The following is a 16496-nucleotide window of genomic DNA, read 5'->3' on the forward strand; positions in this document are numbered from 1 at the left end:
ACTTGACAAATATGTAAGGTCATGGGGAACTAGGGGCAGGAGTGAAAGAGAAGGGTTAAAACTGACTCTGAGGTTCCCGGTAATTACTTTGGGGTAAGAAAAAAAGTAGTGTTACTATTAAGAGAGGAGACTGACACCTGTAAGGAGATAGGGAGAGTCCTGGTGAAGTTGGGGAGGGAGAGAGGAGTTGTAAAAATTGAATTCAGGCTTATTTGTTCTACAAAGCATAGCAGGTTTTTTTTTGTTTGTTTGTTTTGTTTTGTTTTGTTTTGTTTTAAGCCATTGTCTGTCAGAGAACTCAGTAGTACCAAGTAAAAGAACCGTTTTTAGGTAAACACTGTTGGTCTTTGTCAGTGTGCAGAGTCTAAGGAAGGCTCCTGTCTTTCCAAATATTTGGAACATTGAAAGCCTTAATTAGTAATCGGAGTAGGGGCGGGAGGGAAAGAAAGAAATACCTAATCACTGTGCTTTTCAGGTTTCAAATGCTTCCCCAATTCAGGTAATTTACACTTTAGTAACAATGATTGACAGTTTGGGAATGTATCTAACTCACTTTTATTTTTCCCTTGGGGAAAGCACTTGAGTTCCCAATTGTTTTAAATTGCAGAAGCAGTAATTGTTTGAGAGAGTTAGGAGAAATGGCTTTTTGGAGCTGAAATTTACTGCTGAAGGGACTATGGATTTTACGTTGATTGACTAGGGTCACCAGGGCCATTTTCAGGAAAGTCTTTCCAGGGTGAGCAAATACCAGTTTAGGAACCAATTGAAGGCCCAGGGGAATAGACTTAACCAAAACAATGTTAACCAGTTGATACTGGTACATATAATTTGCATTCCAAATTATTGGTGACATTTAACATGAGAATTATCTTTTAAATATTCTAAAATTAATATGGGTTAATGGATGTATTTTGAGACACCCACGGGTCCCACAGGAACTTACTAAACTGTGCACTTTGATATATGTGTTTACTTAGAAAAGTCAAGTGTGACAGGGTAGGTCAATTGTATGAAGAACATGAACAGACTAACCAATTGCGAATGGTGTGAAGGCTGCTCTGAAAGTCTGTGCTCTATGCATAGGTAAATGCACACATCTGACTTGGGATGGAGGAGACAACCATGGCATTGCTCCTAGGTGCTGACAGGCTAACGCCAGGGATCCTTGCAGAGTCTGGATGAAAGTATCAGGACTGTTCACATCTCATCTACATCACTCCCAAGAGTGGACCACAGGTTTTGCTGATTAACGCACAGACCACAGCAAACTGCATTGTGTATTTGAAACCAGACCAACATCGGTAACAGTAACACAAACCACATGTGAAGTTGGCAGGTGGAAGTTCTTCTTAAGCTATTATCTAACCAGGTTTCCCCTCCTTATTTTTAAAGTGCATTTTTTTCTCCAAACCAGGAAGTCAGCAAATGCAAAATGTGCCACAATTATCTCCCCCTAAATATACATATTTATGCCACCTTTGGTATATAATAATATTTTTTTAAATATATTTTATTGATTTTTCACAGCGAGGAAGGGAGAGGGATAGAGAGCTAGAAATGTAAATGAGAGAGAAACATCGACCAGCTGCCTCCTGCACACCCCCTTTGGGGATGTGCCCGCAGCCAAGGTACATACATGCCCTTAACCAGAATTGAACCTGGAACCTTTCAGTCCCCTGACTGACGCTCCATCTACTGAGCCAAATGGTTTCGGCTATAATACTTTTTATTGTCTAAATTTGCGAGCGAGCAAGTGAGCCTTCTGAAAGGAAGGTGGGGAGTATGTGTTTAAAATGTGCTGATTTCATCTGTGTCTTTGCAGGCCAAAGTAAATGGTGGATTGAGAATGGATGCAGAGAAATCAGGTTACTACCTTCTGAATGTTTTTCACTCATCTAATTAGTATTGTTCCTTCAAATTGGAGTTGGGGGCAAGTCAAACTAGCACTGATGCAATTTTCCATTTTCCTTGAATTTTATTAAACATACTGTGTTTCAATAAAAGGTGGGTATAGAGTGATGCCTACCTACAATGATGTGACTTATTAGGTGCCGTTAAATATCTGAATTTTATTATCCAGATGTTATTAATGTTTCTCCAGTATACATCTTATAGATGAAACTGTACCATTCATAGCAAGAGCAACAGCAGACAATTAGCAGCTTCACGTGAACAAGATGCATCCTGCTTAGACAGCCATGGACCAAACAGGCCAAAGTGTTCTTCAGTAGAAATTGCCCTGCCAAGTGTTTCTGGATCCTCCGCGGAGGAAACAGCAAAGGAGCCCAAAGAGATCTTTTTCCAGTCACACCAGAAGCTGGCCATCCATGAGATTCTAAACTCACAAAATCTGCGTTAGCCACACGCATGTATCAAACCAAGACTGGAAACCCACTGGACTTCCCATAAGAAGTCAGAAGTGCCTGGTCCCCTCTCATCCTTTGCATTCCTTGGGGTGTCAAGTTCAGGTCTCACTCCTTGTAAGTTTCTGCTCAGTCCTGGGCTGGGGCTGGGCTGCAGGAAGCTACTGGCGGTTCCCCAAAGTGGATCATCAGATCTGTCTCTTCCCGGGCTGATGCGGGTGGGGGTGAGCTTAGTTCCCAAGAGAGAGCCTCAGGAGTAGTAGGCACGGAATCATCTCGCCGGTCTAAATTTCTGTTCCTGGACTGGGGAGCGTGGAGGACTGGGACATCAGAGGCTCTCTTCTCCTCCTCTCCTCTTTCCCCCACCTCCCAAAATCGGCAGCCAGTCTGCGGCTCCCGGTCTGGGGTCTGGAGGGTGGGGAATGTGGGTGTGGGGGCCGGGGCTGGAGAGGCTCTCGCTAGCGCTGCCTGTGGCCAGACCCGCCTCCTGTCCCCTCGCGGGCGCACACACGCGTCCACCCAGACACACTCGGCGCTCTCCCTCGCCCGCCCGCCGCCGCGAGCTCTCTCCCTTCAGCTCTCCCCGGTCTCCTGCTCCTTTTTTTTTTTTTTTTTTTTTTTTTTGGTACCATAGAGTTGCTCTGAAAACAGAAGATAGAGGGAGTCTCGGAGCTCGCCATCTCCAGCGATCTCTACATTGGGAAAAAACATGGAGTCAGCTCCGGCAGCCCCCGACCCCGCCGCCAGCGAGCCGGGCAGCAGCGGCGCGGACGCGGCCGCCGGCTCCGGGGAGACCCCGCTGCACCAGGATTCCGCCCGCAAGAGCGAGCCGCCCGCCCCGGCGCGCAGGCAGAGCTATTCCAGCGGCGGCGGCAGAGGTAGGAGCTGCGAGGGGGTGAGGAGGGGGCGGCGGGAGCCGGGGCGCGGGGCGGGGGGCGGCCGGGAGCGGGCGCCCGGGGCGCGGGGTCCGGAGCTGCTGCGCGCGAGCAGGCGGCGGCGGCGCCCCGAGCCCGGAGCACCCCTCTCCCCTCCCCCCCGGGCCCCCCAGAAATGTTGCAAACTTTTGCAGCCCGTCCTCAGTGTGCGGGGAGCAGAGGGGGGCGGGGAAGGCGGCAGGAGGCTTGACAGCCGGCGGGCTCACCCCCCTGGCTTTGATTTTTCCCCCCCTGCAAAACAGAGGAGGGAAAGCCGCGCTGCCGAAATGAAATACGCTCCCCCAAAACAAGGAGAACCGGGAGAGTGGGGGCCCCGGGAAAGAAACTTTTAAAGCGGCAGTGTCCTTTTAAAAGAAGGAAAAAAAGAAAAAAATTCTGTTTATGGCTACCTTCCTCCTCCCCTTTTACCTTTTCTCCTCTTTGACAGTTTGGGCCCAGGCTGCCCGAGGCGGGCTGGGTTTTTATTTTATTTATTATTATTATTTTTTTAATCCCTCCATAGAGCTGAGGGCGGGCGGGTGGAGTCAGCCACCAGGGAGACCCCAGGGGTGGAGCGGGGGCGCCCCGGATCTGGGGGCGACGTGAGCACCTTCTCCGGTGGGCTAAGGGGTTTGGCGGAAGGGTTGGAGGGAGCGGGCTGCGGGCGCGAGAGGTGCCCGCCAAGTTGTCCGGCGGGCGCGGCGGAGGGAGATGCGCAAGTTTGCCGACGGGGGTTCGAAGCCCGGCGCCCGGGCTGCGGGGGGCGTGTGCGCCCGCGCGCGGAGGGAGGGCGGGCGGCGGGCCTGCGGGGAGCAGCTCCACGCGCCTTCCGAGTGAGCGTCCGCAAACGCAAACAAGCAAAGAAAGCTCGAAAGGCACCCAAACTTCTTTCTGCCCTGGGAGTCCTTCCCCCCTCGGTGAGGTTGCAAGCGTTTCTGCAAGAAGCTGGGCATGGTCCCTGCAAGTTGAATGCTGGTTGGATAGTGCGAGCGATGTCCTCCCTCCCTCTTCTCCCCGGGCGATTTTTTTCACTTCATTTGGAGGGTGTGGGTGTGGGTGGTGTGGGGGGCTTCATGGGCCCTTCTTGCTTTTCCCTACTTACTGTGGAGTGCTTGGGAGAGCTCCCTCTCTCCCTCTTAAAGGTGGCGGGACACGATGCGGGTCTTTTTCTTGGGGTGGGAAGAATTATTTATTTGAATGCGCCTGGAGTTTGCAAAGAACCGGAGGAAGCGATTGCTTTAATGACTGTTGTAAATAATGTATAAATCACGCCTGTCACTCCGGAGGAAGCGGAGAGCAGCCCAGGGCCGGGCGGAGTGGCTCCCGGGTCCGGGCCTGAGCGCGGCCCTGCGCGCCCCCTCCTCTGGCCACTGGGCTTCCCGCGGCCTTTGGGGAGGGCTGGGGAGAGGCGAGGGAGGACCTGGGAGCCGCTCCCTTACTCCCGGTGTTATAGTTGGAGGTAGGAACATGGCTGATCATGTGCTGGCTGTTTTACTGTATCCCCCCCCCCCCCCCGCACCCCCCAACCTTGGCCACACCTCCTGTCCGGGCGCTTTTCCATTCACGGAATTCGAGTACAGTAAAAGCCATCAGGATGACACACGCGAAAAACATTTAATTAAAGGCGATTTCCTAAGAGCGAACGCACCGAACCGCGGTTGGAGCAGGAGGGTGGGCGCAAACCGGGGTTCGGGCAGCGGGAGGGATGGGCTCAGCCAAGGCCGCAAGTGGAGGGAGAGGGATCAAGGCCGGGGGCCAGGACCTAAGGCCAGCTCCGTGAGTTTGTGTGTGGCAAGCTTTTGGCTGCAAAGAGTATATTTAGACCCTGAGACGGTGGATTTGGAATGCGAGCGGGTTATGTAACAGGGTTAATCAGAAACACTGGAGAAAATCCCCTTCATGTGTTTCCGAGGCTTGCTTGCTTTCTTTTCTTTTTCTTTCTTTCTTTCTTTTTTTTTTCTTGGAAGGGGAGATATATTATTTAGGGAGCCACACTAATTTCTGGTTTGAGCTGCCACTCCCCTCTGTCTTAAGCCCCCTTCCCCCCAACCCCCCCCCCCCCAAGTTTGTTATTAGCATCTTCAGGTGTCATTCTTGCCAGAGGGTGTTCTTGCAAAGAGATCAGGGTGGCAGGCTGCAGAACCAACTAGCAAATCCGCAACTTGCTGTTCTTGCAAATTATATAACGCCGGGGCATTCAGTACCACCAGCCCCCTTGGCTCAGCAAAAAGGGGAGAGGAACAAGGAAGAGGTGCAGCTGACCTGCTGACCTGCTGACCTGCTGACCCTTGTCCCTACTCTGCTGTGAAGCAACCCCTTGTCCATTCCTCGGGAGAGATTTCACGAGGGGAGGGAGAGGGGTAAGGCCCAAAACACTCAACTCACATCCTGCACGCAGGCACTGGGTTATATAACAGTCTGAATGGAAAAAGGAAGGTCAGAGATGGAGGCATCCTTTAGCTAACACAGCAGTAGTAATAGCTCCCAGAAATGATGTGCATTTGCAGACTCTAACCTCAGAGGTAGCGCCTGCTCCTCAGGGGTACCGATCTATGTGTGTTGAGCCAGGGCGAAAAAGAGTGCATGTGTAAGTGTGCCTGGTAGTTGAGAGTGATTTAGAAACGGGAAATGTTTGGGTTTTCAGATGATGTAATGGAGTTGGCAGAATATGCAAGTCGGCTCCCAGAGTGTAAGCAGCAAGAAAATTGGAGCTGGCATCCAGTATTAATGTCGCATAAATTACAATATCGGAAAGAAATTAACCTACACACTAGGTGATTATGCCTCTCTAATACTTAAAACATAAAGGCACACAGCTCAGAGGAACAGCAAACATCACCACCTTGTAATTAGCGTTTTCAACCTCAGGGATGGTTGAATGGAGTTCTTGGCATTGGGTGAAGTAGGAAGCTTTCCTGAGAGGTTGCAGGGTTAGCATCCAGCCAGCAGTGTTTCAAGGCCACCGAGATTGTGGGCTGGATCCTCATGACATTGAGGTGACCTCACGAGGCATTGCCTAGGTAGCTGCTACATTCCGAACTCCTGGGAATCCACATGTGAACTGGCTGTGTATAGTATGTGCCTGAGCTTTCAAAATCCTACCTGAGACTTTACAATCTGAAGTCGGACCTCTCTCTTCCCTAAAACCTGGGCAGGGAATGTGAGCCGTTTTCATGGAAGACTGTCCCGTTTTCTAGGTGGTATTCATGTTGGCTGGCGTCATGTAGTCCCATCTTTACAGAATGAAAGGGGAGAAAAAGAACTGCAAGAAGCAACACGGGGAGTAAGAATGAAGCAGAAAAAGCCACAGCGAATCTTTAATTTAACAAGGCTTTCAGGGGCTTCAGGGAGCCACGAGCATTGTGACATAACCGTTGTTAAAAACCCCTTTCCAGAATCTCCTTATTATATGCATGCCAGAAGCTTACATATTTTACTTCGCTGGAGTTATCCTCACAGCGGGAGGGTGCCACACAGTTGGTCTGGAACTCATGCTGAAGGTTGGATGCTTTTAGGGCAGGCCAACCTAAGGGAAAAATCGAAAGCAAAAGATGGGATTAACACTGAAAAGCTCAGTTGGGTTGAGATCGAATCCCCCTGGAAGCTCTGTTTAAATTGATTTAAAATCAGTTAACAAGGCCTGTAGCCCTGAGGAATTCTAGAACCACACAAGCCTTTGACTTTGAAAGTGCTTCGCCTCCCCTCACCCCTTCAGCCCTAGCTGATTCCCTTTCTGGAAGGTCCTCTCGCCTGGCAATGGAGACCCCTCTCTAGAGATGCATTCTCAGGTCAACTTTTCTGACACGGACCCAGCTCTCCGCAGTGAACAAACGCCGCCGCATAGTTTAAAAGAGATGCTGGCTGGGATAAAACCCTTTGCCAGAGGGATGGGATAATTATTTTTTAAACCATGAGACTTTAATTTTCCAGTAAATTGCTCATAAAAACAGTTATAATTACACCCTCTAAAAATGTAATCGAGTAATTTTAGAAAATGCATTTGATGATATTTAGGATAGCCTTTTCTGTTGCTCCCCCCCAGCTCCTTATTTCTTAAAAAAAAAAATAATTGAATTATTAATCCAGGAGTCAAATCCTCTGCGGCTACAAACATGTACAGCAGACTCTTTTTATGTGAGTCACCTGCTGGAATGTCCCAAAGCCTCCTGGCGTGGTGCGGAGCCCTTGGCTTTAGAAAACGTCTCTATTTCTGGTACCGAAATATGGAGCCTGAGTGGAGACCCCTAACCAGAAGACCCCGAAGCTCGAGCTTTCCAGGCAGCAGGGATGCCCATTCCCTACGAGACTCCTAAGAGAGATGCAGGGAGGTCCCAGAATGCTCACCGCAATAGCTGTGCCTCTGGTTGAAACTGTCCTGAGGGGTTTTGGTGAATCCCTTTGGGAAGCAAGCCTCCCAGAGCTGACCTTTGGAATGCCCTGAGACAAGCCCATGGGCTTCCTTGAGCCACACACTTGTCACTTCTCAGTTAAGATGCACGCTTCTCTGCCATTTTGGGGAGACCATTCTCCCATGTTTGCCTTGAGGAAGGCGTGGTGTGATGTCGGGAGGACAGACTGAGTTGGGGGTCCCAGGAGAATTCTGTGGTCTGTCTGTTCTCTAAGTATCCACGCTTTTCCTGCGTGACCTCTTTCTGTTCCATTCACCCTCCAAGTCTACTTAATGAGCTGGGCTTCTTAGCCTAAATACGTACTTCGGTGTTTGGAGAAGCAAAATGCGTAACTATATTGCAGGTGTCTGGGGAGAGTCATAATGTGACTGCCCGAAATGCCAAAACTTTTTTTTATCATAAACGCAGCTCTCCTCATGAAGTTTCCTGCTGCTCCCCCTCTTTACCCTCTCAACATGAGGTAGACATCATGCTCTGCCTCAAGGAGATTCCTGACCTGTTCACTCCAGATGAGTGATGAGTTTTCCAGAGCAAGAGGGGCTGCTGTGAAGGCCTTGGTCTAGGCCCCTAACCTAGAATCTGGAATGCCCTTGTGAATATGAAGACTGTCTTCCTTGGGATCTCTCTCTCTTTCTCTCTCTCTCTCTCTCTCTCTCTCTCTCTCCCCCTCCCTCCCTCCCTCCCTCCCTCTCTCTCTCTTTCTTTCTCTCTCTTTTCCCTTCATTTATCACTAAAAAATATGTATTTTTTCTTCTACATGATGCGAAGTGTTAGTTTGGAAATCAACTGTTAAGTTTTTCACCCATCTTATGTTAAGAAAAATAAAATTGAATCCTTTTGAATTCATGCCTCAAAAAAAAATCCTCTGATAATCATTGTTCAAGTATTGATTAATACATGGACATCAGGATATTACTGATGAGTTTTTTTTTTTGTGTTTTTTTTTAACAAACAGATTAACCAGAACTGTTTTGGTCTTTTTCTTATTGAATATAGTTTTTAAATATGCAGATCTCATTTTCTACCTTAAAAAGAACATTTAGGATGTAACTGAGCCTTCCTCTGAGGTTTGAGGATATTACGGTGCCACAGGGCCACTGTTCGGAGGATGAATTCCCATTGTACCTTATAGAAACTGTGAGTAGGGACGGAATCTGAGATTGGACTAGATCTGTCCTGACTCCATATTGGAAATTGCATTTTTTTAAAAAATCTTTGATAGCAGTATGTTTTGTTATTTATCTCTCTTATTCTCCAGGCTGCAAGAAACAAAATAAAAATTCATTTCACTTATTTGGTTCTGATTAATTGAGGTTTTTATTTTGTGGGAAAATTTCAACTCAAGTCTGGAGCCATGCTTTTTTTCTCTAGAGTTGTAGAGGATGTAAAATCATTCTCACATGTTCAAGGAGGCTATTGTAGACACAAATAAGCTACCCACTGTAGCATACCGTAGCAGCATTTTGTAACGAGTCCCCTATAAGATAGGAGATAGAAATGCTAACTAATTTTGCCTCTTGCTCTAATATGTTCAAGGTGTGTCTTTGGTAAAGGGTTCATAAATCTGGAAAGCCAGGAAACTCCGGGATTAGAAGGAAGACTTTCAAGAATATCATCAATGAAGAGCAGTTAGATTCCCCCCAGAGGAACTCTTTTTCCAAGCTGAGGCCTTCGTTCTTAGCACCAGGAGGGAAAGCATCCCGGGGACCACACCCTCAGAGGCCGGTTTTCCCAGGCCATCCCACTCCAACTTCCTGAGGAAGTTCCTAGGTCCAGACTGTAGCAGACGAAACTCTTTGGGGTACAAGGAAGGGTGCCACTTAGTCTGGGACCCAACTTAGTGCCAGTCTGCAGTTACCTTTTGATACTTTGGATGTCACAGTGTTGGGCATTCAGCTTGCGGGGAGCCTTGCTGTGCTTTTGTGACCTCCCAATTATTTATTTATTTTTTGCTCTTGTAGTAAAATTACCCGGAAGGTTTTCTAAAGCTATCCATGATGAGGAACACACCTGCCAGAGTCCTGGATTAGGCAGGCGCACGTGGTGCTCCGGTTTTTACACGCCCATGTGAACAGGAATTATAGGTAACAATTCCCTTGTGCTGATGGAGGAGGTTTTCCACCCCCCGACAGATGTTTATGGCCTTAACGGACACGTCATTATTACCAGCTGTCTTATCCCATTATGTGCCGTGGCACATGGACAACGCGTGGCACCGTGGTTTCCTGGTGATTATCTTGCCCACAGAGCCGAGGCCCTGGTGGCCAGCGGGGGAGCCCTTTGCAGCGTCCCCTGATGGCTGAGAGTGCAGGTGCCCCAAGTCCTGGACAGGGCTGAAGGACTCCGGGCCGTCCTGGGCAGTGGCGGTCCCGGTGTTGTGTTCCCTGAAGTGCAGTCAGCCTTACATCATCTCTGATAGTGGGGTTGGGCATTTGAGGTTCGATTATGAACTATCTGAAAGGTTTTTTTTTCTTTTCTTTTTTTAATCATTAGGCAGTCCCTAGGTCCAGACCATACTACGGGAAACTCTTTGGGGCACAAGGAAGGGTGCTACTTAGTCTGGGGCCCTCACGCCTGTGAAAGAGGCAGCACGCTGTTAAAAATACTTGGCTTCCTTTGGGGGAGAATTTGGCTGAATACTGATGAAGTTTATGAAATATGAATGCAGCGACGTTGCTGTACCTTAGGTGGTAGGCGTGTGTGAAAGGAGGAAGAAGAAATAAAATTGTGTATAAACGACACTCCGAAACTTGATGGAATTGTATACGTGATGAGAATGGCGACATTTGGATCGGTGCTTAATGGGAGAAAATAAACTGGCTTAAAAATCTATATGTCAAACTAGATGTGGGAATAAAAACCACAGGATCTGAAATCATTTGACTTTATTTTATAAGCAGAAAATGCCAACATGGATCAACAGGCATGTTATGAAGAATAGAGATGAAACAGAATTGGGGGAGGGGGGGGTAAATGAGGGACCAACACCTAAATGTATAATGAGGTATGGTAATCACTGTTTTAAATAACCCAGAACACTTACTGTACTGCGAGGTAGAGAATGCGTTGCAGCCAAACCGAAGGTGTAAATGTGAAAGTTAGGTTGCGTTGGGAGAAATCCTTTTGATCCCCAGAGCATCACTGCATGTACTGAGAAGCAAAGCTGCACACGATGTAATTTTTTCTGTCTTATCCTGATTAATTGACAGCCACTGTATGCCTCTTTCCTGAAGGTGACTTTACAATCTCCAGACACAGACATTTCTCTCAGAAGTGGAGTGAAGGAAGGAGAACCACAAGCTAAAGTGTGTTTCGCCGGGTGAAGTATTTTGGGGGACAAGATAAGCATGGTGAAATGGGAGTGGAGCAGTGCAGGCAGAAATGAAGAATGCCTGTCAGGGGCTGGGGAGGGAGGGGGCGGGACTGTGAAGGAAGGAAGGGGATCTTTAGAGGGAAGAGCCTTCTATGCAAAAAAAAAAAAAAAAAAAAAAAAATTAGAATTGCCTCTGAAATGGCCTTTCTAATATTAAATTATCTTTAACAAGGGCCGTGGGAAGGGGGAAAGTTGGCACTTGGAGAAGTTGTGATGAACTTGTTGAGAATGTCGACTGGCAAAGGCAGGTAAGGGAATACTTGGGAAAACAGAGCCAGGCGAGGTCTGAAGGGCACGGTGATCTGCTTCCTAGTGTGTGAAAGAAATCAGCCTGTTTATTGACTCTTCCAAATAGTTTTAAAGAAACCCGAAGAAATGGACAAAGACAGAGAAAAGACAGTCAGATGTGAGTCTGCCCTCCAGAAGCAAAGAGGCTTCCAACATCCCATAGGATCGATGCCCGTCCTGGGGAAGGAGCCACTTTATAGACGTTAATGGATTGTCAACACACAGATCACAGAAGACACAAGACGTATTTAGCAAGTCTAAAAACTCTTCCATAAAGTGCCTTGCTTTTCGTTTTCTCTGTGCAGCTCTAAACCCAGTGCATGGTAAGAAGGCCGCAGTTACCACATAGCCTGTAGTCCTGGGAACCTTTGTGTGATGGGGACATGATGTCTGAAAGGACAGGGCACCAGGGAGGGTGAACTGCTCACGACTCTCAATTGTCCAGGTAAAGAAGCATTGGGAAAGCAGAGGCAAACGAAATACTCTGATAATCAGAAATGATTTTTCCTTTGGTGACCGTGCTAGTTGACGGATGGTGACAAGGGAGAAGTGGCCAGAGGTGTGTGTTACCATTTCTCGCACTCAGGAGCCACTTCTGATGAGCACGGTTATGCAGAGAGCAGACAGTTCTGTAGACCGGGCTGTCAGCCCAGAAGATGTAAACCTCCACGGTGTAAAGGATGAAGGCTGAACATCAGGGAGGGTCTGCAACTTCCTTGAGGCCCCGCAGGTGAATCGGGGAGGAAGCTGCTGCTGCTCTGAAAGGGCTCATGAAATTTCTAATCTGGAGCTCGGGGGTGTGAGTTAGATTTGTAGTGCTTACTCTATCTATATGAAAATAGATAATAGAGGGAGATAGTTACAGAACTATGATGCTGCCACTTCTCATGTTTTATTAGAAGAAAGCCTGTCAGAGCCAGAAGGGGTCTATGAATCATCTGGCCTAGCCTCTTGTTTAAACCAGAGATCTAATTGTGTGAGCTCCCCGTTCTTAGTATGCAGCGAGGCCATGCCTGCAACACTAGTCTTCTGCTTTCTTACCTCATAATTATAATAGTTCCTTCCACTTTCTTGCTGTGCCAGAAGTTCCAATAAGCTACAGCATCAAGTTCCCGTCTCCTAGGAAAACCCCCCGAGGATACTAAGATGAACACGAGTTAATCCTGCATTAGGTAGTGGATCTGTATGAAAGTAAGCGCAAGGAGTGTTGGCTGTTCATCAATAGTGGAACATTGTCAGTAATTGTTAGTTTTTAAAATCCCGCTGGTCATTTTTATTTTTAATTAAAAATTAGCCAGTGAGCTTTGTGGCTGTGTCAGTAAAGCCATTCTAAAGCATAAAAATAGTGCCTGAGCCTCGTGGTCTGGCTTAGTGGATTGTAAAGGACAGGATGTGGAGCTGAGCATCTTGTACTCAGTGCTTGTGGGAGCTAGACGCAGCTGGGAGTGGGGAGGGAGGAGGGCGGTGGGGGAAGGATGTATCTCAGCAGCAGTCCTGCAAGGCAGCCAGTTTAAGGCCGTGCCTTTTCTGGGATGTCAAGAGCAAGTCTGCAAATGGAATACTACGTAGCCAGTGAAAATCCTATTGTACTAGAAAGATATTTCTGAACAGGGGGAACAGTTTATGACCTATTGCTTCCATAGTGTTGTGCACAGAATGGTATCTTTGTGAAAACTATAGTGTGTATATGTGTATTTATATGTGTATGTGTGCATGTAGATACACATACACATATATACATATTAACATATGGACCCACTTATACCTCAATGATAAAGTTATAAAATGGTCATCTCTGGATGATGGGGTCATCTGTAAGTTTCTTTTCTTTTTTTCTTTTTTTTTTTTTTTTTTGTGTGCTCTTCTGTATTACATTGTTTCCTGCAGTATGCATGTATTATTTTTGTAAGTAGAAAAAAATAAATTTTTATTTTAAAATAACATTGTGTGCTGTGAAACTGGGGATACCTTGATGGAACTGATTCTGAAGTTATCATGTTGTGCAGAATTTTTCACGTTTTAGGATGGACCAAGCTTACTGGCTTGAAGAGTATTACCTCTGATGATCACATTCAACCAGGGAGACGGTCATTCAGCTGGCATGTGAAAAGGAGTGCCCCCAAATTGAAATGTCTTGCCCCTCTAGGGCATTGTATTCAGGTGTTTATACTGTGACCTATAATAAGGAAACATACTGCATTGTGAGCCATTGTGTACACACACACACACACACACTTTAAATAATTTTCATAGAAAATATTTAAGCTTTACTTATGATACACTATAATTTTTGCTGTATTATTTAAAGACAAAATATAAGTCACAGCCACCAAGCTTATTTTTTATTATCTGTTTTGGGGCTGCTCCTGCAGTTGGAAAAACCCTGTCATGGGCATGGGTAGAAGCCACCTTTCTGCGGGTCATGGCCCTGTGGTGGGAGTGGTGTGGAGGGGGGCGGTGAGGGAGGGTTTCCACAATAACTGATGTTGAACCCTAAGTGTCCCACATTACGATTTCAGGGAGGGAGTGGGGCAGGGAAAATGATGTAAATGCTTACTTGTAATCCTACATTATCTCTATGCCACTTTTAGCACACGTTCATTCACTGGCTTAGAACGTAAATTCTGGGATCCCCTTTGCTTAGAGTTAATGTCACTGTGTAAAAGCAAGAGATGGCATTCTTTCATTCAACAAATATTTGTTGAGCACCTTCTATGTGCTAGGCACTGTGCTAGGTTCTGGGGATAAAGCAGCGAACAGGAGAGGTCAAAGCCCTGCCTTCCTGAATCTTACATTCTAGTGGTATTCTTTCTCAACGTAGCCTACTGTCTGGGATATGTCTGATGGTCATCTAAGTGTATCCTACAATTATTTTAGCTCCAGATAGGATGCATCCTCTTCCTCCTGCAGTTCCAATGACCCTGTTTTTTTTACAGAGTCAGTCTGTGGGCCTTGCTCATTCGATCAACATGTAACCTCTTCTTTTGCCAGGTTCTTTTGCGCTGTCTATAGTGTTCTCTCCTGGGTAAGAATCTAGTCACCCCCAGGAGACCAGCACCAGGAATTACTCTCTTACTCCTGCATAGTGCCTTGCAGAAAGCAGGTGCTCATTAGCTGTGCAGACAATCTCTCCCACATTGCCCTGCAGGGCTGGTTGCTTCCCCAGTAGATTCAGCTCTCCACTTCCCAACTCTGCAAGCACAGCTTCTACCTGCTTATTCTTCTAACTGGGCCTTGGGTTTGGACCCGTCTGCCCTTGTTGATCCCCCTTCTCTTTGCCTTGGGTCCATCATGCCTCCTCTCAGTGGCAGGTTCAGTCCTGTTCCAGGCTTGAGCACTCAGACCAAAGCTGAATATGTTGGGAGAGAGCACACGTGGTTGTTGTAAGCCTGCTGTGAGTGAGACAGACCTAGGCCAGAGGCCCAGGTGTGCTCTGTGTGAGCTGTGTGACCTTAAGTAAGTTCATTAACCACTCAGTCTATTTCTTTCAACACCTGGAAATTGGGGATGATGGTGGAGCTAACTTTCCCAAGGTGGATGAGAGAATCCCCAGATTCTGCATGTTGCTGCCCCTGGCAGGATGCCTGGCACACATCAATGGTGGCTTCAGTGACCGTGTTGATGATGGAGCATGTGGTGGTGATGATGGGGCACGTAGTGGTGATGATGGAGCACATGGTGGTGATGATGGAACCTGTGCTGATGATGGAGCATGTGGTGGTGATGATAGAGCACATGGTGGTAATGGTGGAACACGTGGTGGTGATGATAGAGCACGTGGTGGTGGTGATAAAACATGTGGTGTTGATGGAGCATATCCTCAAGTCTTCAGCTCTCTTTGCTTGGAGCATTCTTCCTTGATTTCTACTGGTTGCTCTGTGAAATAAGCAGGAGTTCATGCACTTCAGAGTCCTAAATCCTTTCCTTTTATCACCAGTTTCCTTTCCTGGACTGCATCCTGCTGTAGTCCCTCAGCTCAGCTGCCATGGGATGGATTCTGCCATTGAGGACAGATCACTTGAGTTCAAACCCATCAGCCACTTGCTGACTTCTCTGAGGTTACACCCATCCCTTGAGCTGAGATAGAGGAGGGCCCATGTCTGGCTGCCACCTTCTATCCTGACCCCACTATTCCTATGGTACCCACAGGCTGCCTCCTTTAGCGGCTGAGGCTGGGGGAGCTCCCTCCACTATACTCCTATGTGCTCTCACACCTCATTTTGCAGCCGCCCATCGTTCCTTGCCCTCCCTACCCTGTACTTACTTTCTCCTTGCTGCCAAAAAAATCATGTTGAAGAAGCTTGTCTGCAAGGGTTCCATTCAACTTGTTCTACATTAATGCTTCACTATGGTGACCCACTGCTGAGCCTTTCACTTGTAATGTAATCTAATAATTTACATGCACTTTGCAAGCAATACTCACAACCTGCTTGAAATTGCTCTGCTGTTACAGAATTGAGCTGATGAGAGAGCAGCATGAGAAAGAGTAGTTATTGGTACACAATGGTATTGGGTAAACCCAGGAAAATAATGCTAGCACAAGGTAAGGGTGTGCTGATGGATTATGATATCTTTTCTTAGAGAACTTTCTAAGGGTCTTTTATTGATTTTAGATTGTAATTAGCCTAGGATAGGTCAAAGTAGAGTAGGGGTGGAAGCATAGCAAGCTAGAAGAAGTGAACCAAGAGTTGAATTCTGTCTTTGTGGGCTGCTGGGAAATGCTTTAGTTTTGATATACTACATGACTTTTATAGAACTAATTGGCACTGTGATTGGGTTGTTTTATTTCTGCACTCAAACATGTTGGAAGCTGCTTCTAATATGCAGTAGTAATGAAAATAGAGTAACGCTATAATAATAGTGCCATTGTAAAGTGAATTACACCATTAAGCATCTATTTTGTCTAATTTGTATTGTGATAGTGTGGGTGATACACACACACACACACACACACACACAGACTTAAGAGTGTCTGGTCTTTAAGAAACGGACTCTTGCTGAGAAGCCCCACTCTTGTAATACTGAACAGTCAATGAAAATAAGCCCTTGTTCCATGAAAAAGTAAATTTGTATATCTTTAAATCTAATATACTTATACATACACACACACACATACGTATACACATAGGTACACAGGCATATTCTGCCA

General features: G+C 46.9%; 1 protein-coding gene and 1 long non-coding RNA gene across 4 annotated transcripts in view; both read left to right on the plus strand.

Annotated features, from left to right (window-relative positions):
* The first annotated feature begins 3043 nt into the window (after window positions 1-3043).
* Window positions 3044-16496, plus strand: part of RORA (RAR related orphan receptor A) — a 707884-nt gene continuing 694431 nt past the window's right edge. Inside the window, exon 1 of one of the 2 annotated variants that reach the window (XM_036440114.2) lies at window positions 3044-3241. In XM_036440114.2, the coding sequence (XP_036296007.1) occupies window positions 3073-3241 (169 nt within the window). In that variant the 5' untranslated portion in view covers window positions 3044-3072. The remainder of the gene's footprint in view (window positions 3242-16496) is intronic. The other variant, XM_045581995.1, reaches the window with a different exon arrangement.
* Window positions 9247-12942, plus strand: LOC118720227. Of its 2 annotated transcripts, XR_006741712.1 has the most exons (3): window positions 9247-10991; window positions 11232-11307; window positions 11415-12942. It is a non-coding gene; the product is annotated as an uncharacterized LOC118720227 (long non-coding RNA). The 2 variants fall into 2 exon arrangements; XR_004988372.2 differs by having other exon boundaries at window positions 11232-12942.

This window comes from Pipistrellus kuhlii, unplaced genomic scaffold, assembly GCF_014108245.1.
Source record: "Pipistrellus kuhlii isolate mPipKuh1 unplaced genomic scaffold, mPipKuh1.p scaffold_m20_p_1, whole genome shotgun sequence".
Classification (NCBI taxonomy): Eukaryota; Metazoa; Chordata; class Mammalia; order Chiroptera; family Vespertilionidae; genus Pipistrellus; species Pipistrellus kuhlii.